The sequence below is a fragment of the Antechinus flavipes genome, chromosome 4 (genome assembly GCF_016432865.1).
Source record: "Antechinus flavipes isolate AdamAnt ecotype Samford, QLD, Australia chromosome 4, AdamAnt_v2, whole genome shotgun sequence".
Classification (NCBI taxonomy): domain Eukaryota; kingdom Metazoa; phylum Chordata; class Mammalia; order Dasyuromorphia; family Dasyuridae; genus Antechinus; species Antechinus flavipes.
This window is the reverse complement of record NC_067401.1, coordinates 132,978,786-133,006,288: the sequence shown is the minus strand read 5'-3', so window position 1 is coordinate 133,006,288 and position 27,503 is coordinate 132,978,786. Positions and strand designations below refer to the sequence as shown.

At 34.1% G+C, this 27,503-nt stretch overlaps 1 protein-coding gene across 1 annotated transcript in view; it reads right to left on the bottom strand.

Moving 5' to 3' along the window:
• Positions 1-645: 645 nt before the first annotated feature.
• KRT10 (keratin 10) overlaps positions 646-27,503 on the bottom strand; it is a 41,945-nt gene continuing 15,087 nt past the window's right edge. Inside the window, exons 8-15 of the mRNA XM_051994533.1 lie at positions 7,621-7,907; positions 5,362-5,444; positions 4,591-4,747; positions 4,334-4,495; positions 4,104-4,229; positions 2,853-3,067; positions 1,921-2,118; positions 646-1,009 (exon numbers count right to left, since the gene is read on the bottom strand). Of these exons, the coding sequence (XP_051850493.1) occupies positions 1,003-1,009; positions 1,921-2,118; positions 2,853-3,067; positions 4,104-4,229; positions 4,334-4,495; positions 4,591-4,747; positions 5,362-5,444; positions 7,621-7,907 (1,235 nt within the window). The 3' untranslated portion in view covers positions 646-1,002. The remainder of the gene's footprint in view (positions 1,010-1,920; positions 2,119-2,852; positions 3,068-4,103; positions 4,230-4,333; positions 4,496-4,590; positions 4,748-5,361; positions 5,445-7,620; positions 7,908-27,503) is intronic.

Here is a 27,503-nt window from a genome sequence, read left to right as displayed (position 1 = left end):
GCTCTGTTGTTAAATGGGTTTGTTCTTCAAAGGACTCCCAGGAATATCTAATGAATAGGCTGAAATGCTGCTAGGCTGTTTCTTCCTCAGGAACAATTGATGCCCCTATACCAGGGGCATGGCTGCTGCAATATTGTGTCATGCAGTTTGCTTGGCTGCTGAGCTTAGCTAATGCTAGCCTGGACTGAAAAGCTTATTTGATCACTGAAATTTTACTGAATGGATGAATCTATTTGAATCCTGGCTTTGCTCTTTGACTGATACTTATCCTTCTCACCTCCTCTAGCCCTTGGCCTAGCTGGGTATTTATATGATGCTTTTTGCTTGGATGTTATTTTTGTCCTATTTGACTCGTCACATCTTTGGCCTTGAAGTTTGTCACTTCAGAGGTAAGAGGTATGCCCTCTCTTGTTAGAGAGTTTTTCCCCTTTGTTAGTTGGTTCATTTCAGTGATTTATCCCACCCTTACTTAAAGTGATAAGCAAGTTACAGTTCTCAGATTCTTGTTTGGGCCTTGTGCAAGGAAGTAGCTGAAGACAAAGGTATTTTGTTTCCTTCCCTGAACAATGACTGGGTTGGACTGGATTGTTTCTCTAAGAACTTACTTTGATTCATATAAAGAGAAAGATAACATACACAATTACATTGTTTGCATCAGTAAGAAAGTTTATTGAAATATATCAGTACATAGGAACAGAAAGTTTCTTTATGAGATTTTCATTGAAGAATGGTCTTTGGCAAAGTGAAAAGGAATAGGAAGGAAATCATGAGAAACCTTTTAGATCCCTTATATTTAAAGAGAGAGAACTTGTCTAAGACCATTAGGAATGATGGAGATTTTCTTTGCCCAGTCTTGATATATTGTGGTCTTCAGAAAAGAGACTCTTCCATGTTCATATTAGCTAATAACAGTGCTTCTTGGTCTATGATTCCACTCTGGATGAAAGGACTCTATTATCAGAGGCTAATTCCCCAACAATGGTCTTGATCGACTGGTTTCTATTAGAATCTGTAGGTGAAAAATGACCAATACTTGTATTTCGACTATATAATGAAGAAACCATTCTTTAATGAAATTTAGGAGAATTTAAGAGCCCTCCCCCCCAAAGCTAGGGCAAGGAAAATAAGTAGCAGTAAATGAAATCATTAATTTCATAATGATTTCATAATTTCATAATTAAGGGAATACAGTCCTCTAATCACAGATATTGCAGTTTGGTCCTTGAAATGCATATTTACCAAGCACAATACTTTAATGTACATATATAAACTTCTGATTGAAAGGAAAACATGAAAAAAGAGTCCAACAAAAACGGCCCCTTCTGAGTCCTATTCAAAATTTCATTTTGAAATTCTCTATCATGTAAAATATTTAAGGATCCATGATTTTGTTAGCATGGATATTCATTTTGCCAGCACAGACAATTTCTAGAGTTGTCCTGACTAAAACATCTTCATCATTTAGTCAATCTCATTAGGAACTTCTCCTAATTTAGTTAGGAGGGCTCTCAAACAATCAATTTTTTGACTCATATTACAAATCTTGCCTCTAGAAACTTCCAAAGCTTGCATTGGACTCCTGTACACACTCTCTCTCTCTCTCTCTCTCTCTCTCTCTCTCTCTCTCTCTCTCTCTCTCTCTCTGTCTCTCTCACTCATTGCTCATGTTATAGAAAGATGTCATTTCAATTTAAGCGACTTTTAGTGATAGTGACCTCAAGTTAAAACATAAAATTATATCCAAAGTCAATATTTTAGCTTCAAAATTATCAAAACAATATATTTCTGAAAAGAGAAGCTTTCTTTGATGCTTGTGTTTCCATATTTAAGAAGAATGAAAGAAGGAAAAAAGGAACTTCAAAAACAAAACCCACAAGAAATTAAAATGGCTTCTGAATATCCTAGTTAATTTCTACTAACCTTGTTCCAGAGCTGTTTTTAGATGAAGATTCTCCACCAGATTCAGTGCTTCCTCCTTGTTCTCCACTTGAACCTCCTCTGGTTTTGAGTCCTCCACTGCCACTAGAGCTTCCTCCATATCCACCCCCTTGGCCACCACTGGAATTTCCACCATATCCACCACCAGAGCTTCCTTTATGGCCACTAACTTCGGATGAGCTACCAGAATATAAAAAGGAAGATAAATTTTAATGGTTATCTCTCCATAAGCATGAGAAAATATATGTTTCTCTCCCCAGATTTTATTAAACTGTTAGAGTAACAATAATTCAAGAAAAGATTGATGACCAACTGTGATGGTGTATGTCCATAGTCTCTCCCACTGGGGAAGACTGAGACTGATGGATCACTTGAGTTTGGGCATTCTGAACTTCAATAGAGATAAAACTAATTGGATATCATCATTAAATGTGTCACCATAAAGTGAACCCTTGGGGACAGAGGATCATCAGACTACTTGAGGAAAAGCAAATCATCTATTATGGGAAAAATAGAGCAAGTGAAAGTCCTCATGTCAGTCAGTATTTGGAATTGAACACACGAATGGACATTGCACTTTCATCCTGGGAAAGATAGGGGGAAGCAGGAGAGAGAGAGAGAGAGAGAGAGAGAGAGAGAGAGAGAGAGAGAGAGAGAGAGAGAGGAGGGAGAGAGAGAGACAGACATAGAGAGACAGAGACTGAGAGACAAATAATTTTAAAATACTTGAAAAAAGATGTCTTTTTGGCCAGGATGATCATTCCTTGATCCAAATCAGGCAGGATGAATCCAACTTTTCAAACAGAGTATTTATCCTCTAACAACTCCTTCCTTCCCCAAAATTGGGAGTTGCTTGCCTACCTAAAAAATTCATAGGCAGGAAAATTTCCAATAGTGAGATTTCTTTCACTCACCCTCCTTCCTCTAGCAGGCTGCGGTAGGTCTGAATTTCATTCTCCAGGCGGATCTTGATGTCGAGGAGCACCTGGTATTCTAAATTCTGACTTTCTGTTTCAGCCCTGATCTGCTGTAACTGCTCTTCCAGAGCAGTGATCTGAGCCTGGATTTGTGACAGTTGTACACAATAACGACCTTCTGTCTCTGCCAAAGTTGCTTCCAGGGATTGTTTCTGGGGAGAGGAGCATTGTGTGAATGGACAAGGTCATTGGTTAAATGGGATTCAACAAAACTCCAATTGGAAAATTTATGGAAGAATGAAGAACTTTGATTCAATTTAGAACTATGTGATCTGACTGAGTTTTAGCTTTTCAGTAATTTCAGACCAATACCACCCACACTTTGGCCTTGACATGGTGCCTTGCTTGTATTTCAAAAGCCTGATATTACATACTTTGCTTCTTTCTCTATATACTTGTTGTTCATTCATTCAATAATTTCTGACTCTTCATGACACTATGAACTATACAAAACCCAGGCTTTCTATCTTGCATTATCTCTCAGTCTTTCCACATTCATCTTCATTGTTTTCATGACACTATCTATCCATCTCATTCTTTGCCATCCACTTTTTCTTTTCAGTCTTTTCCAAGTGTTGTCTTCTCGTTACATGGCCAAAATATTTAAACTTTAAAATAGTAAATAGCCTGAATTAATTTCTTTAAATATTGATTTGACTCCTTCCTATATAAGGGACTCTCAAAAGTCTTTTCCAGCACCACAGTTTGAATTGATTCTGCAGCACTCAACTTTTCTTTTTTATTCCAGCTCTCAGAGCCATGTATTGCTACTGGAAAAACCATCTTTGATTATACAGAATTTTGTTGGCAAAGTAACATCTCTGCTTTTTAGTATGCTGCTCATATTTACTATAACTTTCATTCTAAGGAGCAAGTCTTTTAATTTCATGGCTGCAGTCACTGTCTTCAGTGATCTTTGAACTAAAAAATATAAAATTGGACACTACTTCCATTTCTTCTTTATCTATATGCCATGATCTTAGGTTTTTACTCTCTCCTCTTTCACCCTCACCAAGATGGTCTAATAATGTATTACCTAATTTGATGAACACTCATATTTGGGATCATAAAACTTAAAAATTAATGTTCCAATGTTTCAAAGTTTTGTATTTTATTGAGAAGTGCATTAAAACATTTTGGAAACACAGAGTTTATTTTATGGAAGTAAACATCTCATTGGTAACTTACCAGGGCCATTTGTGACTGTAATTCAATCTCTAAAGCTTGAACATTTCGTTTCAATTCGGTGATCTCAGATTTGTAGCTGGACACTTGTTCAACATTGGTATCAATCTCTGTGGTCAGCTCCTTGCTCTAGGATTATAAAAGCAGAGGAGAGAAAGAAAAGAATTATTAGAAGATAATAACCACCTTTATAATGAGGTCAGTGGCTTTTAAGCATGATAAGTTATTTTCACCTTTTCATTGAACCAGGCTTCAGCTTCTTTGCGGTTTTGTTCAGCCATAGTCTCATATTCGCTTCTCATGCGGTTCAGATATTCAGTAAGATCCACTCCTGGAGCAGCATTAATTTCTACATTCACATCACCTGTAGACACATTCTGAAGATCTTTCATTTCCTATGGGAAGAAGAGAATCCATATGTTTCTATGGCTTTTGTGAGAATTTAGGGGATAGGGTATAGCATTGTGGGATAGAACAGAAATTTTCTTACCTCCTCATGGTTCTTCTTCAAGAAGTCCAGTTCCTCATTCAAGTTTTCAAGCTGCATCTCCAGGTCAGTCTTGGCCAAGGACAGATCATCCAGGACTCTGCGCAGGCCATTAATGTCAGCCTCCACACTTTGATGCAGGGTTACTTCATTCTCATACCTCAAAGAGACATGGTATAATCATGAATATAATTCAATTTATTTAAGTGAATATCTTTTGAGAAGGAGAATAGGAAAGAAGATGTTGAGGAAATGTAAATTTACAAAATATAGTACAATATAATAAAATACCATGCCAATCCAGATGATGTAATACACATTAATTAAGGGTTTATTGTATATGGTATATTTTTCTGGGTGCTAGAGAAATTGTATTAGTCTGAAATGACCAACTTTATTAGTAATAGATTGTATTTATTACTAATAGAGTAGTGACTTGATTATTAATAGAATTAATTTCATAGTCTGGTAATCATTTAATTTACTATTTTAGTTAAGCATGTTCATTCTACTTTACACACAAATGATGATAACTATTAAAAAAAGCAGCAAAGTCTAAAATGACTTAGAAGTCAGTTGCAAAATAATTCTCAAACATATTAGAAAAATTCTCTGATGGTCTCTAGATAATGTTCAATTTTGAATGATTTTTTTTTTGTCAGGCAGGATGTGCCATTTCAAGACCATTAGAAACTCATTTTGATTTTGTTAAGCAATCACCAAGTTCATGACTGACAATTTCAGGGGCACATACTCTTTATTCCCTTTGCTTACTTCAGTCTGAAGTCATCAGCAGCCAGTCTGGCATTGTCAATTTGCAGCAGCACATTAGCATTGTCAGTACTTAGATTCAGGATCTGGTAGAGGAAACATAATTTAGAAGGAAGTCATGTATATGGATTTTTGAAAAAAAAAAGATGGCTTTTAAAGAACCGAACTTAACCATTTATCATCTCCCAGAGTTTTATGGGATTACTTCTGTCTTTTATAGATGAGATAACATGAGGAGGTGGAGCCAAGTGGCAAGAGTAAAGGCAGGAACTTGCCCAAGGTCTTCCCAAACTACTCCAAATTTCTTTAAATGAGTCTAAATAAATTTTAGAGTATCAAAATATCAAAAAAGATGGAGTGGAACATTTTCTAGCTGAGGCAGAAAATGTATGTGGCACCAGGGTGGGAGTTCAGTATTTAGTCCCAGTGCAGCACATGCCAGAGCAGCCCTGGACCCAGCCCCAGCCTGGGCCCAATCGCTAAATCAACTGCAGTACTGGTGACTTCCAGACTTCTCAGCCCAGAAACACCAAAGAGGATCTGAAAAGTCAGCATAAAAGGGACTAGAGTGGAGCCCAGGGTGAAATCCTGGCATAGGCCTGGCTTCAGTCCCAACTCCAGCCCAGGCCACAGCTCTGGCCCTGACCCCAGCATCAGGGAAGCAGAACCTCTGAACCAGCAGTCGTGCTAGAGGGTTCTGGACCTTTCACCCCAGGGACACTAAGGAGGACTAGAAGGGTCAGTGGAGAAGGTCTGTGCAAGAGGATGGGAGTCTGGTATGACAGCTTTGGTCAGCCTTAGCCAGTGGAGCCCCATCCCTGGCCAGAACACTAGATCTTGGAGCTATAGTGGAGTGGGTACACACCTAATAGCTCCAGGGCAGAAATGACTGCTTGTGGTCAGATTCCTAGAAGAATTTCTGAAAACAACTGCACAAAACCCTGAAGCTTGGGACAATGCACCCTCCATCCAGGAAACAGAGCCCTACTTTAACAAAAAGTTAAGAGCAGAGTAATAGGATAGGAAAATGAGCAGAAAACAAAAAAAAAAAAATGTTTCTGACCATTGAAAGTTATTATGGTGACAAGGAAGACCAAAACACACACTCAGAAGATGATAATAAAGTCAAAACTCCTACATCCAAAGCTTCCAAGAAAAATAAGAATTGGGTTTAGGCCATGGAAGAGCTCAAAATGGACTTTGAAAATCAAGTAAGAGAGATAGAGGAAAAATTAGGGAAAGAATTGAGAGAAATGCAAAAGGAATACAAAAATCTAATGAGAAGAATGCCTAATGCCTTAAAAAGCAAAATTGGTTAATTGGAAAAGGAGATACAAAAGCTCATTGAGGAAAATAATTTTTTTAAAAAAATCAAATTGAGTAAATGGAAGCTAATGACTTTATAAGAGATCAAGATACAATAAAACAAAACAAAAATGAAAAAATAGAAAAAATAGTGAAATATCTCATTGGAAAAATAATTAACCTGGAAAATAGGTCCAGGCTTTCCTACTGGTCTATCTACTATGATAAAAAAAAAAGACCCTAGACATTATCTTTCAAGAAATTATCAAGGAAAACTGTTCCGTTATTCTAGAAGCAGAGAGTAAAACAGAAATTGAACAGAAACAGAAAATGAAATGTTCCATTGATCATCTCCTGAAAAAGATTCCAAAATGAAAATTCCCAGGGATATTGTAGCCAAATTCCAGAGCTCCCAGGTAATGGAGAAAATTTTGCAAAAGAGACAATTCAAATATTGTAGAGCCACATTCAGGATAACATAAGATTTAGCAGCTTCCACATCAAATGACCAGAGGGCTTGGAATATTATATTCCAGAAAACAATGGAGCTAGGATTGCAATTAAAAACCATCTATCCAGCAAAACTGAGTATAATCCTTCAGAGGAAAAGGTGGTCATTCAAGGAAACAGAGGATTTTCAAGCTTTCATGATGAAGAGACCAGAGTTCTTTTTTGGTGGGAGAAGAATTGGATGTTGAGGCTGGCTCTAAGTAGCTGCCAATGAGGAACTCCCTTTTATAATACAGATGAACACCTGCTTTGAATCTTAGAGAGTTGCCTACAGACACTGGACGAAATTAAGTGACTTCTCTTGGACCATGTAACTATTAAGCTTCAGAGAAAATTTGAACCTAGGTCTCCTGACTCTGAGATCAGCTCTACAATATATTTTTAAAAAATAAGATTAAGGACTAAGTACAAAACTAGTTCAGAAGCAGCATAAATGATGTTTCTTACCTGATCCTTTAGTTCTTTTATTTGGTCATAATAATGAGAGTAGTCACGAGGTTCTCGCTGATTGGCATTGCCATTTTTCTCATACCATTCCTTGATCTTTTGCTCTAGATCAGAGTTAGATTCTTCCAGACTTCGCACTTTGTCCAGGTAGGAGGCCAAGCGATCATTCAGGTTCTGCATGGTGACCTTCTCATTGCCTGTGAGGAGCCCTCCATCCCCTCCACCAAAGCCTCCCCCAAGAACTCCACCAAAACTTCCTCCACCAAAACTTCCCCCACCATAGCTTCCTTCACTATAGCTTCCTCCACCAAAACCATAACCACCAAAGCTGCTCCCAACATAACTGCCACTGCCAATGCCTCTTCCAAAGCTGCTTATTGATCCACTGCCAAAGCCCCCTTTTGAGCAGCTACCATAACTAGAACCCCCACCTGAGCTAAATCCTCCACCAATAGAGCCAGTCCCATAGACAGAGCCTCTACTGCTTGAGACTCTGATGGAAGAACCTCCTCCTCTTCCTCCACTGCGGGAGGAAGAGTATTGCTTGCTGGAATTATATCTCTGGGACATAGTGATGCAGTAGAAGTTTAACTCAAGCAATGCTTGCTCTCCAAAGTTTGTGCCAAGCCTTTATATATACTGTACTGGGAGGGTGTGTCCCACCTGATGGATTTTCTTCTCACTAGGCTGATTTCTTTTTGACAATTTAGCATTATCATTACTAATAACCAATCTAATACATTCTGGTGTGTGTGTTTGCCCTTAAAACAAATAGCACATTTATTATGTTGAAATGGAAGATGGGTGGAGTTCAATAGAAACTCTCATTATTTTTTTCATCTTTTGCAGAACATTGAGCAATTGGTTAAAAACTATATTCTCAGCAAAAAAAAAGGAATGAAAGTGATGGATTTGGTGGTAAATTTGTCAATCTTTGTGTCACACATGCACACACAAGAATCATCTTTGCAAAAAAGCAAATGGCATGGCAGAAAGTATTCCAAGTGATAGTCTGAAAAAAGTAATTTAAAAATTGTAATTTATTGGAATAACCAATATCGTGACTGAACATTATAAGCCGTAGTACAGATGCCAAAGTTCTTTCATGAAGCTGAAGGCATTGCATTTTAGAACTATTATGTACACAGAAGTTATAAATGCCTAACTTAGCGCCTGAATATTTCTCTCTTGAAATTTCTTCTAGAGAGTAAGAGATTTTTGACTTTTTGCCTAAAGATGGTGATGATTAATCTTTTTTGGGGGAGAGAAACCTTTATATTAAAAGAATTTGTATCATTTTGAATTTTTTTCCAACTGCTGAGCACATGAAGTCATACCAGTTTTTATTTTTCCTTTTAACTCATCCATCATCATTGAAATGTTAGATTTTGTTGATCTCACCATAGCAAAACTAAGGAGTATAACAGATGAATTCAAAGACCCAGGGTTGGTTCAGGTGACTTGTAAAATTCTTCCTTCCTTTCACATTTTGTGATTTGTGTGTGAATTGGATTAAAGTGAGGCAGAGTTGCACAATGTCTTCAACCCCATTATCTCTTCCAGAGTTATTGAACTCTAGTGTCAGAACATATGTCAAAATGACTGGTGATGGCTTGGGATGATCTTGGTTTCTTTGATGACTGATAAGGTTCGAAGTGCTCCACAGCTCCTGTCTAGCTACCTTCATTTTAAATTGGAACAAATTGTTCTCATTTGCCCATTTGCCTGGGGAAAAGTTTTTACATAGTTGGGGTAGTTTCTCTCCTGATTTACCAATGAGTTTGAAATCTATTCATTATTCTCAATAAGATTCAGTCCATCTTCTGAGATGGTTTACTGAGGTGTGGCTGCTGTTAACTTTCTTGAAGCCATAGGCAAGAATTGAATGCCAATTGGACACAAAAAGTGGATTGCAACCCTGAAAAGTCCTCAGCAAGCCTCACACAAAAGATGCTAGTCTTCTTTGAACAAATTATATTCCCTATCCAAGAAAGTTAAAATATTGATTGAAAAGTGAGAATGTACATATGAATTTTTTCCTTTGGAAAGAATTAATATCCCATCATCATCATCATCATCATCAGTAGAATTTATATAACACTTTAAAACTCCCAAAGATCTTTAAATATGTTAATTCAATTGATGCTAATCATTACTAAAAAATGGATCCCCATGAATTAGTAGCCAAGCTGTCCCCATATTTAACATAGTTTCTTGAGTTAAATTCTTTTTTTCAATAAATATTACCATTTTCTTAGTTACCTATCACATGTGTAATCATGGGTGAGTCCCTTTGCTTTTATGAAACTCAATTCCATTGTATATAAAACAGGGGTAATAATGTCTGAAACTCTTCCCTCCTAGAGTTCTTGTGAAATCCAGATAATCACAAAGTCATGATATATGCAGTGTTTACAAGATTAAAGTGCTATGTAATAAATGACTGAGATCATTATCATTATCATTAATAGCAATATAGGCCTGAGTTAGAGGTATTAGTTGTTCTAGGTCATTGCTTGGGTATGTACTATAGATAGAGGATCAACACTTGTGATTGCCCTGCTGTCCAGAACTCTTGTATGAGAAGACTCCTCCACCAAAGCAAATCAGGTAAGTATAGTCTTAGAGAGCTGCCTAAAGCACTGAGGTTAAAATTGATCTGTCTCAAGATCCCATAGCCAGTGTATCTCAGAGATAGGATTTAACTCCTAGTTGGATGCCAATATTCCCTCTCACTTCAAATCTGCAATAATAACAATAAAAGATAGCATCTATGTAACACTTTTAGGTTTGCAAAATACTTGTCATATACTATATCATTTGATCTTCACAACAGCCCTGGAAAGTATATGTTATTATTTTGTCCATTTTATGGATGAGGAAACCGAGGCAAAAAGATGTTAAATGCCATAACTAATAAATGTCTGGGCAGGATTTGAACTCAGATGTTCCTGACTCCAGGGTTTATCCACTATGCCATTTAGCAGCCTAATATGATAGGTGAATCTTGAATTAGAAACAGTCTTCTGACTTTCACTCTTATGTTTCTTTTTTCATACCAATCTATATGCATATAATCACAGTGACTGACATTATATAGCAACTAAAAAATTGGAAAGTACTTTACATTTATTATTTCATTCGAACCTTGCTATAGTTTCTTTGAGAGAGGTACTGAACCTGTTATCATCCCCATTTTTTTAAAAAGAGAAAGAATTTATTTGAGAAAAAATTTTACTAATGCATTAATTTAAAAATTAATTGCAAAAATATTGCAATCCTTGTGAAAGACAGACATACTGTTACAAACTATAGAAAAACCAAAAAAAGTTTGATACTATTGAAATATTAAACCAGCTTCTGGGATTAAGGGGTATGACCAACAAATCCGTAACAGAATTTAAATCTGGAAGATTAGATCCAGTATTAGTACGTACAATATTACTGGAAATAGAACTTCAATTCTTTTATTCTTTTCTAATAAATCCCTTAGCATTTTTTAAAGAACAATGCTCTCAAACCTTAATGATTAATTTAATTTCCAAGTCTTTGAAAACACTGTCATGAAGAATGTGAGTAGAAGACAAACACATATTAACTTAGATTTTTGGAAGTTTTACTCAGGAAATATTTATATTATTTTATCTTAACTACATATCTATGTGTATCCTGAATACTGAATTCAAGACATGTTTATGATTCATAAGTTTTGCCAGTGGAAATAGTTAAATATGAGCACATATATAATATTATTCTTCCCTAATTGCTTTTCCCACGAGTTATATTTATATCAAAGCTATAAAGATATATATGGATATATATATATATATATTCATTATACTTGCTTATTAATGGATAGAACAAGTTCTGCTATATAGGCCTGATGTTTTAGCATTCATTTTATTCTTCTTATATAGTTTTAATAACAAAAGCAACACCTACTAGATCCTCTCAACATTCATGGCAGTACAATAATGATATGAAATTCTCCAAGGAGCATCAAGGTAACTGGAAATCACATGACATACTGGTTTGCTTAGTAATAAATGCTACATTGAAAATAAATAGTATTATACATTATCTTTCAGTATGAGAAATGAACAATAGAAACAGATCTGGCAATCCTGTGAGTTCCTTGAGATCTGAGAGATGTGTCAGTAGAACATAGATATAGCTTACTTCTAATCAAAAACTATGCCCAGAAGAAAAAAATATTTTTCAGTTTAGGAAAAATGAAATTAAACCTGGATATTTTTTGCTGAAATTTTAAAAAATGACTTGGTAGAGATAACAGCATAAATATTTGAGCAGAACCAATAGTGCTAGTGGCAGAAAAGAAATGGTTTTTAATTTACAGATCTTATTTTATTGAATTATTTTGTATTTAAAAGTGAAATGCTTTATTATATTTTCTCAGAAATAACTACAAAGATTACAGAGTCTTATATAGTTTAAAGATGCATAATGGGTGCTGAGTGACAGATGTCCATAGGAGTGGAATTTTAGAAAGTTAATTCTTGGAATAGAATGACACCATCACTTTGGTAGTAAATTCATAGGAATGACAATTGGACACAAGGTAGGGGACATACTACACTTGGTCAGAGACAGGAGAGAGTCCCATTCTCAGATGGACTCATAGATTTTATGGTTTAATTTCCCCTATTTCATGTCTCTCTCTTCATACATGGTAATTTCAGTAACATCAAGTCTTCTCTCAATCAGGTGTGTCAGAAGCAGGCCACATAGAGCATAAGTTTTCTTATGTGTACCTGAATACATTTGGTGATTTTCTTCAGAACATTCTTATCATGTATTTTCATGCACAAAAAGATAGTATATACGCTATCAAACAAGCTAAACAACTTCTAAGGTAAGATTGGCCCCCAAGCTTTTCTGTTTCTGCAGAAAGGTTATTTAGAATAGGAACTGTTTTTCTAAACTGCAGTTGGTCAATCCAGTTCTCCAATTCAGGGTAAACTTGGTCTGGAACTGACAATAGATGCTACTGCTGTGGTCCTGCTGGATGAATTCTTTGCTGGGCATGAGCAGCTCTATGGAGCTCCAGCGGCTATCATATACTTTCATTTCTCACTTCCCTCATCCCTACCCTAAAACCTCTCCCCCTTACCTCTTTCTCCTAATCCTATGATTGCCATTTTATAGGCCTTCACCAATCATCTTGATTTTTGTCTTGCCCTTGTCTTGCCCAGTCAATGACTCCAAGAGAGTGAGATTGATGACTTTACATAATTCTGCCTCACTTAAATCTCATTCACACACATGTCAAGATATCATCTCATGACATCTTTGGTCCTATTCAAAACCAAAGAATGAACAATAAAAATTGTGGCTGAGAAGTTAGTTGACTTGCTTAGGGTCCCAAAATATTTTAAAGTTTAGGGATGGGGTTTGATCTTATAGCTTTCCTGAAGCTGCCTTCCAGCCTGTTTGCTCTGCCATTTCTCAGAGCAATATCTGCATATTGCATGAGAACACCAAGATTACTTTGTCACAAATTCCTTTCTTTCTAGAGAAACTTTGTTCCAAATTCTTAAAAAAAATTCTCAGATATGATGAATACAGAGAAGCATGTAAAGATTTACATGAACTAATGTAAAGAAAAGTAAACAGAGCCAAGAAAACAAGGTACACAGTGACTGTAATGATATAAATGAAAAGAACTATGAAACATACAAAAGTAAATGTATCAAAATCAAAAAGAACAAGGTTGGCCATCCAAAAAGAAATATGAAGAGATGCTTCTACCCTACCCCTTTGCAGAGGTAGAAGGCCCATGGGTATGATTCTCTGCATGTAGTTATTTTTTTTTTTTTGATGAATTGATCAGCTTTCCTGATTTTTTTTTCTGTTCTTCTGATGTTTCCGCCCCCCTTTTTAATCTTTAAAAAATATTTTTTGCTATTCTGGGTAGCTCTTTTGGAGGAGAGCAAAGGGATGTTGACAATAATATTTGTGATATAATAAATTAATAAAAATTGTTATGTTTTCCTCACATAGCCCCAAATTTAAAAAAAAACTCAAGAAGGAAGTTCTTGGAAAGATCTTGAAAAATAAGTTCGGATATTTGGCATCTCTCTCCCATTGCTAATTAGTTTTTCCTATTAAATTTGAAGCTACTTATTGTATTTCATGATAACAACAGAAAGAATTTCTGCTGGGGCTGAGGACTGGTTGCAAGCATCCCCACAAAATTTATTGTCCTAACATATTGCAGGTTCTTTAGCTTGTCAGGACATGCCTGTTGAAGAAGAGTACATCAAAAAAAAAAAAAAAAAAACTCTCTGGGACTGATCCTTCAGGAAGATAAGAAAGCCAAAGAAAACCTGTGATAAGTTTGCAGAAAATCTGAATAACACACAGGGTAGGGTGAGCAGGTTCAGAGAATTGACAAAGCTTTGAGACTTAAGCAGTCATGGAAAAAGCCTCAGCTCCTTTGAGTTTCTCAGGACATTTATAAACCAAGAGGATAAAATGTTGGACCTAGATTTAGGAAGATATGAGTTCAAATTTTCCTTCCTACCTATGTGATCATGAGCAAGTCCTGCCTGCCTCAGATCCTTCATTTATAAAATAGGGGTGATAGTAGCTCCTACCTCCCAGGGTTTAGGATCAATTATTTTTATTTTTATAAATTGCTTTATAAATCTCAAAGTGCTGAATATAGAAGCTAACTACTATTTGATGATATTGTGGACTCGTCTGAACCAATCACAATCTGTTTTGTATTAAGTTCATTTGTATATATGCCTTAACACTCTTCTGGCAAGCGTAGTGAATTCTGTTTTATTTCAACTTTGTTTCAAGAGCACCTTAACAACGAACAATTAACCAACATTTGTCAAATAGAAATGAATTGTATTTAATTAGGGAAATGAGAGGATGCCTGTATGCCTGAAGAGATAACTCAGGGAATGAGTGGCTAGAAGTTCAGAACAGGGAAGAATCATTTGGATTGGAATAAATGAGAAAAGCTTTGTAGACAAGGCCGAATTCAATTTAGATATTCTATGAAGAGTAGATAGTACTTTTTGATAGTGTCTTAAAAGTGTTATTTTTAGAAAAATATGATTTAGGGTAGTGAGAGAGCGGACATGTAGAAGAGAAAAGATATGAAGGTCTTGGAGGTTAAAGATGGCAATTTTGTTACTATATTGTTAAATATAAAAACACTTTAAAAGCTCTACATAAAACTAGATCACTATTTCATATGTAATTCCTTATTTTTGTTTATGTTTCTATTTACTGAAATATTCCTGTTTAAACATGATTTTCAAGTTCAAAATAAAAAGAGAAAATATTCTTAAAGAAGTTAAAAGCAGATAAATAAAACATATGTACAGATACTTGACTAATTTGACTTGAGCAGGAGTGGTTTATGTATGAAAAAAATAAGAAACCCCCAGCTTTTGGAATAAAAATTCACTATTTGATAAAAATTGATGGGAAAATTAGAAATTAGTATGACAGAAACTAGGCATTGACCCACCCACACCTAATACTGTATACCAAGATAAGGTCAAAATGGGTTCATGATTTAGACAGAAAGAGTGATATTATAAGCAAATTAGAAGAACAAAGGATAGTTTACCTCTCAGATCTGTGAAGAAGGAAGGAATTTGGGGCTAAAGAAGAACTTGAGTACATTAATGAATACAAAATGGATAATTTTGATTATATTAAGTTAAAAATTTTTTGTACAAACAAAACCAATGCATACAAGATTAGAAGGGAAGCAATGAACTGGGAAAAATGTTATGTTTAAGGGTTCTGATAAAGGCCTAGTTTCTAAAATATATAGAGAATTGACTCAAATTTATAAGAATTCAAGTCATTCTCCCATTGACATAGTCAAAGGATATGAACAGACAATTTTCAGATAAGAAATAAAAGCCATTTCTACTCATATGAAAAGGTGCTCTAAATCACTATTAAGCAGAGAAATGCAAGTTAAGACAACTCTGAGGTATCACTACACACCTTTCAGATTGGCCAAGATGGCAGAAAAAGATAATGATGAGGGAGGGGATATGGGAAAACTAGTACATTAATACATTGTTGGAAGAGTTGTGAACTGATTTAACCATTCTGGAGAGCAATTTGGAACTATGCCCAAAGAGCTATCGAATTGTGCATACTCTTTGATCCAGCAGTGTTTCTACTGGGCTTGTATCCTAAAGAGATCATAAAGGAGGGAAAGAGACCCACATGGGAAAGATGTTTGTGATAGCCCTTTGTGTAGTGGCAAGAAAATGAAATGGCATGGCTGCTAATCAGTTGAAAAATGGCTGAATAAGTTATGGTATATGAATGTTATGGAATATTATTGTTCTGTACAAAACGATAAGCAGGATGATTTCAAAGAGACCTGGAAAGACTTACATGAAATGATGCTAAGTTAAATGAGCAGAACCAGGAGATCATTATACATGGCAACAGCAAGATTATACGATGATCAATTCTGATGAATATGACTCTTTCCACCAATGAAATGATTTAGGCCAGTTACAATGGTCTTATGACAAAGAAAGCTATCTACATCCAGAGAGGGGACAGTGACAACTGAATGTGGACCACAACATAGTATTCTCACTCTTTTTTGTAGTTTTCTTGCATTTTGTTTTCTTTCTCATTTTTGCCCCTTTTTGATCTGATTTTTCTTGTGCAGCATGATATTTTTGGAAATACATATAGGAGAATTGCACATGTTTAACAAATATTAGATCACTTACTGTCTAGGGAAGAGGATGGGGAGAAGGGAGGGAAAAATTAGAACACAAGTTTTTGTAAGGATGAATGTTGAATATTATTCATATATATACATTTAGAAATAAAAAGCTATAATTAAAAAAGAAAAAATAATAGGAAATATCTGTAAGATATTTCCTATAGATAGATTGAGGATGGTTTTGGAACAGAGTTATGGTTTTGCACTTTATCATATAGGTAAAATTTTCAAATGAGGAATGACATTCTCAGAGCTGTGCTTTAAGAAGATGAGAGTGTATAGATTGGATTATATTGAAGAAGTGGAGATCCTACAAGTAAGGCTCATTTAGAGACTGCTAAACTGTGAACTGACAAAGTCATGAAGCAATATGGAAGCAGTGGGAATGGAAAGTAAGTAATAGATAAAAGACATAATACATTGTAAAGATGACACTGTTAAAGAATTTACTGTATTGGTCTTTAAATTGTGAATAATTGGAGCTGCACAAAGTGGGTGAAGAAAAAGGTTTTGGAGATAATGAATGAATCACTTTTAGAGTGAGGAATACAGTTTGCAAACAAAGTTCTCCCAGACAGAATACCTCATTTTGCAATAAAGGCAGAGAATTTATACACAAATCATAACTGGGAAGGGAAGGGGAAAGTGGATTACAGTACAATGATTTTCAAAGCCTATATGGTTTCCCAAGATAAGCCCATGAGTGCAAAACAAAATGAGTGTTCTCCAGTCCTGTGGGGAACAGTTCTTAAGTAATTGTTTCAAATACTAAGGATTGTTACTTGATGGTTTGAGGTTTATTTTCTCTTCTATAAATTAGGGAAGAGGAGATTCTCCCTTGTCCAAAGGAGAGTATAGAGAACCATTGGATTGAATAGGGCCCTGGACTTGAAATAAGGAAGGTGGTACTTACTAGATGTTTGACATTGGGCAAGTCACTTAATCTCTTTAATATTTCTTCTTAAAATGGGAAAGCTGATATTTGTGGAGAAAAATGCTTTGTTAAAGGTAAGCTTGGACCTATTGTTATTTAGTCATTACAGTTTTTTCTGACTCTTTACGACCCCATTTGGTGTTTTCTTGGCAAAGATATTGGAGTGGTTTGGCATTTCCTTCTCCAAGCTCATTTTACAGATGAGAAAACTGGGGCACATAGGGTTAAATGACTTGCCCAGGGTCATACAGCTAGTGTCAGAGTCTGAATTTGAACTTAGGTCTTCCTGTTGCTCTACCTAGATACTCTATATTGGAGTATACATACATATATATATATATATATATATATATATATATATATATATAGAGAGAGAGAGAGAGAGAGAGAGAGAGAGAGAGAGAGAGAGAGAGAGAGAGAGCTATTTTCTTTTAATTATTATCTACACCCCATTCCACTGAAAAATTTGGCTTTAGCCATGGAATCAACATGAGATTTGATAAACCTGTTTTAACCTTATCTTGTCAGAATCCAAGTCTTTATAGGACTGCCTGCTTATTTCCATGACATACCAAATCATCTTCCCTCAGGCCCTATCTTCACTGTCTTATGTTGGGAAATTAGACTATGCCCCCAGATCCACCCTGAGCCTTGATAGGTCAGTTTTGGCCTTATTTGCTGAGATTCAGGTCTCCCCAGCAATTTCATGCCATCTATGTGGGATATAATCTATCTATGCTATGAACTTTCCAGTTTTTTTTTTTATGCATTGCTTTCTCCCATGAAAATAAATATGTCTGTAGAGAACATGTACTGGCTTGCTTCCTTATATTTATATCTAAAACTAGTTAGCAAATCCTTAATAAATTTTACTTTCTTCTTTTCCTCTTCTTTATCTTTCCCTCTCTCCCTTCTCCTTCTTTCTTTCTTTTTATTCATTCATTCATTTATCCATCTACCTAGGTAACTATCTGTATTCTCTCTTCTTTTTTGACATTTGACAACATTTTAATATAATTAGTTTCATTTCAAGTTGCCATTTCTTTCCTTTTTAAAAATTGTTTTCTTTGTTTTTCTGGTTATACATGCACATTAATTTTAAAAAATATACATTTTTATGAATCATGTTGGGAAAGAAAAATCAGAACAAAAAGGAAAAACTATGCAAAAAATAGAAGAAAAAGGGGGGGGGGAAATGATCATAGCATATGTTGATTTACCTTCATTCTCCATAGTTCTCTCTCTGGATATGGTTGGAGTTTTCTATTCAAAGTTTGTTGGGATTGGCTTGGATCACTGATCTGTTGAGAAGAACTAAGTCTTTAATAGTTGATCTTCACATAATTTTGCTGTTGCTGTGTACAATGTTTTCCTGGTTCTGCTTTTTTCAGTCAGCATCAATTCATGTAACTTTTTCCAAGCCTTTGTAAAATCAATCTGTATATCAATTTTATGGAAAAATAATATTCTATTACTTTTGTATACTATAACTTATTCAGTTATTCCCCAGTTGGTAGGTAAGTACTCACTTTCCAATTCTTTGCCACCACAAAAACAGCCACTACAAATATTTTTGTACATGTAGGTTCTTTTCCCTCCTTGTATCTTCTATTCAATGATAATAAAGCTGATGTGTAGGAAAACCTCATAAGTAGCTCTCTGACAAGTGATATCTCTCTTTTAAGCAAGAATGTACATATTAGTTATCTTCAGATTTAGGGAGCCTGGTATCACTTTCATATCCATCTGAATAGTGAGTCAGGTAAAATGAGATGTACTCTGAGTATCTGATATCAGACCCTATTTACTTATGCTAGGCCCTATTGTTGTTGTTTGTCCTTCCTTCTGGAAGAGAACCATGACATCAGGGAGGTGATGCCATGACATGCAAGTGAATTGGATTTTAAAATGGGATAGCTGTGCAAAGTCACCTGACTCACTGTCTCCTCCAGAGCCATCTGGGTTCAGTGGCCAGAATAGATCAGGATGACTGGAGATGATGCTGGATGAAATGAGAGACACTGGCTTTTTTCAAGCTAAGGTCTTCAATTTTAAAATGAGTTTTAGAATTCATGTATGTTTTGAGTTTCAAAATTTTACTATAAATTACATAAGATTCCTACTCATTTTTATAATAGATTATGTATCTAAATTTAAAAAACCCTATCTTCTTGCCCATAAAAGAGAAATTTATTTAAGAAAGGAATTTGGATGGGAGTAAATTTTTAACTGGATAAATACTTTGGTTTCTTCTGTGAATGATATATTATTTGAATGAATCAAATTTTTGTAACCAGTTAAAGATTTGTATACTTGTTGAGAATATCTTAATGGATTTTAGGTGTTTTCACTTTTTTTAAGAAATAAAAGAATTGTAACTGATTACCTATAAATCAATAGGAGTGTAGGCAAATTAATGGCAAAAACTATCTCAAATGAAAGTATGCAATTTAAGAGTACTTAATAAGTCACTGGTTTTGCTGAACAAGTCAAGAAGACTTGGAGCAGAATAGGGGTCCTTCTAATACAGCCTGAGAAAATCTGAAGAAAGACCTAGGGTTGGAGAGTAATCTATATGAAGTTCAGATACCTCCTGGTTAGCTTGGAGAAACATCAAGTGGGAACTCTTTGGACTAGCTGTATGTGGCCAGAGCCCCAGCAAGAACCACACAGACTTTCACCTCCCAGACTATTTGTGGAATTGGGATTTGAGTCCCAGAAGACTGAGCCAACCTCAGCTGATTGGGAACAATGGGCCAAGGGTGCTGCTGGAGATGGGACCCTAGACAAGAAGGAACTAGCACCCAGTGAGGACAGAAGAAACAAGGCAGGGACGCTGCTGGCTATAGGCCCTTGCAGGAGGATTGAGTTCTTGTTTTGGGGTTCCTGTCAGTGTGGAGAGCTGAAGGAAAGTTTGAGACACCATCCCCCCAACTCACAATTAGAGTTGCTTACACTAGTAGCTCTCATTTAAAAAAATGAATTGGCAAAGAAAAAAGAACCTCACCATTGAAACATGTTATGCGAAGAGGGAAAACCAGGATTCATCTTCAGAAGAGAACACTTTAGTGAAAAACAAAACAAAACAAAATCTTCTACCTTAAAGAAAAATGTGAAATGGCTCCTTGCCCAAAGAGAATTTATAGAAAAACCCTAAAAAGAATTTAAAAATCAAATGAGAGTTACTGAAGGGGAAAAGAGCCATTCAAGAAAAACAAGAAGCTTATGGGAAAAAGTTAACCAACTAGAAAGGGAGGGTACAAATGTTTCAAAGATGAAAATAATTCTTTGAAAATTAGGATTGGGCCAGTAAAGCTATGAGAGACAAAGAAATAATAAAACAGAGTATAAAGAATGAGAAAAGAGAATAGAATGTGGAACATCCTATGAGAAAAACAACAGATCTGGAGAACAGATCAAGAAGAAAATAAGAATAATTAGACTGCCACAAAGTTTGAACAAAAAGAGAACCTTGACACAATAATGCAGGAAACAATTCAAGAAAATTGTCCTGGAGTGATAGAACATGAGAGGAAAGTAGAAATAGAAAAAACCCCACTGAGCATCACTTCAAAAAGATCTTTTGTGGGAAACACACAGGAATATTATTGCCAAATTTTGAAACCCCCAGATCAAAGGGAAAATTTTGCAAGAAACGAGAAAAAAAAACAATTCAAATATGCTGGAGTTACAATTAGAATTGAACAAGTCTTATTAGCAGTCATAGTAAAAAATTGCAAGTCCTGAAATCATATCTACCAACAATCAAAAGGACTAGGCCTATGGTCAAAAATGTCATATTCAGCAAAATTATAATTTCAAATGAGAAAAAGTGGATATTCAATGAACTTGCAGATTTTCAGAATTAAACATTTAAGAGTCAATAAGAAAGATCAATTTTAAGGAACTTAAAACAGACAAACTGTTTAAAAATGGACAAATTGCTTATTTTTTTACATGAGAAAAAATATGCTATATGTTTAAGATTCACATCAACAATAGGATAGGTCAAAAGAAAGATTGGCAGAATTAAAATAAAAATATTAATCATGTAATAAAATGAGGTGCAGAAGTAGAAAAGGCACCGAGGTAACAGTGGGGGGAGAAGGGCTTGTAGTTCTGAAAACCTACTCACATCTGGAATGGATTCAATAGACAATACTACATATATACATATATACCATGAAGGGTATAGCACTCTCCAAAATGTATAAAGAAGTAAGAAGGGAGAGATGAACAGATAGGGAAGCAAAGGGTGAGGAAAGAAGACAAGGGAGGGATCCTCATGTGGGAGGAGGTTAAGTAATAGCAAGACAAGTTCTAGAGTCAAATTTAATTAAAGAGGCAGCAGGGATAGGAAAGACGTGTATATATGTGGGTGTGAGTGTTTGTGTATGTATATATCTACATATGTATATGTAAATATATCTTTTCTTAACTGTAGCTTGGTTGGGAGTGGTGGTGGGGGTAGTATAAAAGGGGGGAAAAGAATAAAGTAAATAAGGTGTGCAGCAGAGAACCAAAGAACAACTTATAAGGAAATTTTAAAAAATGGAAATTCATGAATATAATTTCTTCTACTAATATATGTACTTCTTTGATCTGTAATTTGTTGTTATATATTTTGAATCTTTTCTGATGTTCTGCTTAATGAATACACGACAATGTTCTCTTTTGTTTTGCTTTATTTTGTTTTGTATTTCTTTTCTGTTTTTCTTTTTTTTTTCCTTACTCTGGTGTTTTTTTTTTTCAAATAAAATAAATTTTTAAAAAATCAGTGAAGAAATGATTTAGTGCTATAACTAGTCTTGGATGCTATTTGAAATAAGAAGGAGAATTTAGAAAATGAACAAAATGAAAAGAAGTTTAGGAAAAGAATATGAAGGGGAAAAGAAAGATATGGTTTATTTTAATTTAAATACAAAATAAGAAAAGAAAAAATACCATGTACGCAGCAGAACACAAGAGAAGATTTAAAATATAAGCAATACATTTCCATTTCAAGAAAGCCTATTAATAAATACTACATACTGTGTTCAGAGATGTCCCTCTTTCTTTTGCTTCTTCGTAGTTTTCTTTTTTCTCTGCTGTACACTTTTTATTTTACTATTTCCTCCCTTCCTAACCCTACCCCCAGAAAGCTTCAATTAAGTGCAGATTTTATTTACACACACACATATTTATAAATATCTACAGTTATACACATATATGTACTTACACAATTATATGCATCTATGCAAGATTGTAATATGGTTGTTTGCCCTCTGTTTCTCTGATAACTCTGAAAGAGTCTAAATCTTTCCATATTTTTGTAACTCTAACAACTCATCATTTCCTATACCACAGTAATATTCTAAAGTTTTATTGTCTAGTTATTTTAAATAGTCTAAAACATTATTATTTAATGTACACTATACATTATATAGTATAGTTTCTCTATTTCTCTTTTTTGATTAAATATATTTTAGCTTTAACTTTATCTGAGTTCATGATTATTATCCTTGATACTTTTTACACAATAAATGCTACTCTTGATATTTATTTTATGTTTGTATGTATCTCTTATTTCATATCCCTCCAGAGTCCTCTGCTTTACTTCTACTTACCACCTTGCCTTTCTATTACTTAATCTGTCTCCACTCTGAGGACTCTTCCTTTATTGTCTCCTTTCATCCTTTCTTTCTGCACTTTTCTTTCTATCTGGATTTAGAAATTTTTTATAGTTTTCCAGATTTTTTATCTATCTATCTATGGAATTTCCCTCTTTATCCACTTTATCCCCATTAATCCACATATCTTATCCCATTCTTGTTAATCTATAAAACTTTCTATACCATCCCCTTATCTTATTTCCATATCCTTTATTTCTTTATACATTTAAAAGATTTTATTTCCTTTTATATATATTTCTTTTTTTAACCCAGATCTGATATTAATAAGTTCTAATTAAAAATCCCTTCCTTATCTTCTTACTACTTCCTATCCCCTTACTTTCTTATTTCTTCCTTAATTTAGAAGAATTTTGTACCATATCTATCTCTATCTATCTATCTATCTAGTTCCCTCTTTCCTGATTAGAGTAGGGTTCCAGGAAAATAAGCCCTCCTCCATCAAATGTGTCAGTTTTCCCTCTCACACTTCATTTGTATAAGATACTTACTCATTTTGCCTTTTCTTACATGTTTTGCTTTTTAGAATCACATCATACTTAGCTCTACCCCAATCTTTCATACTAACCATTTACTCATGACAATCTTAAAAATATGGTTTACATTTCCACATATAAAAAATAAATTGTTTGTTCTTATTGAATCCCTTGTAATTAGTCTTTGATATTTATCTTCTATTTCTCTTGGATCTTGTATGTCAAATTTTCTATTAAGTTCAGGTGTGTGTAACAAAATTCTATAAGTCTGGCGATTCATTGAATATCCTTTTATTTTTTTCCATTCAAGATTATGCTTAACTTTGCTGGGTTTGATATTTTTTACTGCAACCCCAGTTCTTTACCTCTTTTATATATAGTGTTCTAAGAGCTGTGGTCTTTTAAAGTAGCTACTGCTAAATTTTATGTGATTTTAATTATGGTTTTGTTGTATTTGAATTTTGTTGTTGCTGCTGCTGATGCTCATAATCTTTTTTTTTTCCTGTAATTTGCTGGTGAATAGTACTTTTCTTAATCTAGGGGAATTACAGAAAAATGTGAGAGGATTCATTATAATTGAAATTATAAATTGGGATTCTATGTGATATCACTTGGAAAATAGATGTAGGTGTGAATGGTTTTATTCTAATCTCCTTTTAAGTGAAATGTGTCTCCTAAAAAGACACAGGGTTAGTCAGAATATGTTGTATTATTTAGCTTTAAGACAAAGTGTTGGGAAGATGCATTGATCTAGAAATTTGTTAGTTATATGATCTTAAAATAAGTTACCTCATTTCATCAATTTGTGATATGAATAAAGATAGTGCCTAATGTTTATTTGATAATCCATTGTATTAGAAATATTGGCAGATTAATCAATTCTTTTAAAATTTGAATTCTTTGGGGCAATAGATTAAATTGATATTGATAGGATTGTTTATAAAATGATATAAATTATTAGAAACTTTTTATTTTGCAATGTAATGGGTAGTAAATATATACTATTTTTCCTGTGGATTTGATGTAGCAAATATCTTTTTATGATGTCCTCTGTGTAATGGAATTCTAAAATGTTATCAGCTTTGCAATTAGAGTAAGTTATTTTTAACAATAGTGGCTTATAATGTTTAACCAGCATATTTTGAGTTAACCTAACAATGAATTTAATCTAGTAAAACCTTATTTGTTTTATGTGATTTCATTTGGCATATATGTGTGTGCGTGTGTGTGTGTGTGTATATATATAAAGCTTTTTGCTAATTGGGCCTTTAATGAAATGGGAATGTACTTCATACTAATTCCTTTCCTAATCTATGATGATTTTTAATTTAAAAGTCATTTGTAATAGTATGAATACTTTTCTATGTAAAAGTAATATGTAAACTTACTAATTTAATATATTTCAGTTAATACTGTTTTATTTCATCTTTTAAATTTATGAAATAGGAAGTACTATTATTATACTTCTAAATTTTCTTACAAATCCTAGGAAACTTGCATAAGAAATTAAAATTTATCATTATTAAGATAAATTATTAAAGTAAAAATCATTGGAGATTTTTTAATTTGAGTAATGTGAATTTATTAAATTATTAGGCATTACTGTCATGATTTTGAAACCTAGGAAATATTTAATTGAGCATATTTTAAAAAGAGAAAAATAATAATTGATTGCTTTTTGGAAAATAGGAATGAGAGAAAGACTTTCTATAAATCTCTTTATTTATAAATCTGCCAGCTTCAGCAAGTTTGTAAATTATTATTAGCCCTGTGAGAGATTTAGTGAAACCTCCTCCATTACAAATATTCCTTAAATAAGAGGTGGGGGAAATTAAATTGTTTACAGTACATAAGTTATTTATGTACTACTTTATGGTTTTGAAAATTATGATGTTAAACAATAATAATTGCATTTTTCATCAGGCTGATTTTTAAGCTTTATTGAGAAAGAGAAATAATAGAAAATAAAGTTATGTAAAAAAAATTTTTTGTTTGTGTGTTTTTAGAAAGTCTGATGCCTTTTTTTGTTTGGTAGCTAGTTTACTGCAACAACTTGAAAGTGTTGAAAACCATTGTTTCTAGTCCTATTATGATTAGTGAAACTGGTGTTTAAAGGTATATCCCTTTGGGACTGTGAATTTTCTTTTGAACTTCTTTCTCAAAGTTGTTGTCCTTGAGCCAATGTTTCAACACTTCAGAAAAATGTCAGTGGTTCAGTGAGAGTGAGATCTGTGATGACCACTGGATCTTTGTTCTTGGAAAATAATTGGGAGTATGATCTTGGAAAAGCCTCTTGATTTAGTTTCCCATACAAGAATTACTTCCATCTGGTTAATTCTGAGCCTAGTTGCATCATTCTGTCATACACTTGGCTGCTTCTAGTCTTTTTACCTCAAATAAAATAGAACTAGGAATATTTTATCCTATTATACATAAATTAAGTTATTCTGTACTCTTGGATTACTTAGGCATGGAGGACCAAGACTGATGCTATGATAGCAGTCAAAGCCTGCTTCTTCCTTGCATAGTGAATCTCTTTAATCAAAGCAAATTCTTTAATTTATTTTTTTATACTAAATCTTGTAGTTGTAATACTTTAGCATCTCTCCATTGCTATAAGCTACAACTATATGAAATATCTCCAACATGGATGAGTGCTCAAGTTTGTCATCTGCCTGTTTATAGTCATACATTCATGCATTATATGTGATTTTTGAAATATCTCAAAATACTATGAAAAAAAAGCACTGATATAAGAGTTTGTGGGATCAAAATATGTCTGTTGATTAGTTCAAATTAAAATTGGAAACTTCTTCAAATTTGTTTTGAAGAAAAGAATTTCAGTGCAATTAGTTTCCTTAGAGGATAGTGACTTATAGAATATCATTATTTCGTAGGAAAAATAAATTTTGCTTAGATTTATTATTTAATGTGGGATTGACACCTATTTGTGGTGCATGCCCTGAAGTACAATTATGTTTTTATTATGATAAAAACAATTCATTTAATTTGCACTGTTTTTTGCATACAATTTAAATTTAATTATTCAGTATATTTATATATGACTTTTGTAACCACTTGGGTAAAATTAGCACATACCAATGTTGATAATGATTATATTAAAGATCATATAGGATTAGTATGTAGATAAGTAATCCATATATCTAATTATCTATGCATATCTATCTATCTATCTCAAAGGACAGAATTGAGAAGATTAAGATTGATCATATGTCACAGCAACTAGGTAATGCAGTAGTCCCTGGAACCAAGTACAGAATCCAAATCTGTTCTCAGACAATGATTAGCTGTGTGATCCTAGGCAAGTCACTTAATGCTGATTGTCTCCAAAAAAAGAAAGACTAATTCTCTATCATTTATTTATTGATCCTGTTTACAATTAATTGATTTTTGTCCTGTAACTGCTTTTATTCTTTAGTTGAGTAAGTCATGATTTTTTATCTTTGAAGTTCCTTCAGGATTCATCTGACCAATTACATTGAAGAATCTAGCTCTCTACTTATCACCGATCTGTATTTGCTTCATAGAATTTAACTGATCTTGACAGGTGTATGTGAAAATAAGGGAGACAAGTCTAATTTCTTTATGTGACCAAGCTATCATTTAAGGATGTGTGGTTTGTGACCTTGCGCCTGCACTCTCGGAAGGGAAGGTTGTTGCCAGCCCCCATTACCAAACTTCCAAACCATCACCTTGTTTACCACATCTGAACTCTGTAACTAATCATGTTGCCCTCAATTATATGATGTTCAGTTTTTTGTTCTATTCTCCTCAAGGATTAAAAAAAGGAACTGTCCTTTTGCTTGGAGTCTTTGTCATAAATGGAGGTATCTTGCATGTAGAATTGCCTCAATGTATGTTCTTGTTAAATTTTTATTACAGCAAAATCCAATCTTCTCATTTTGGTTAAAATGAGCTGTCCAAGATTAAACTGCTAGTACCTGAAGTAGGATCTGAATCCATTGACTTTTCCTGATTTAAAATCCAGAGCTTCATATAGGTGCTAGAACTCATATTGGCATTTTTAGGCTACC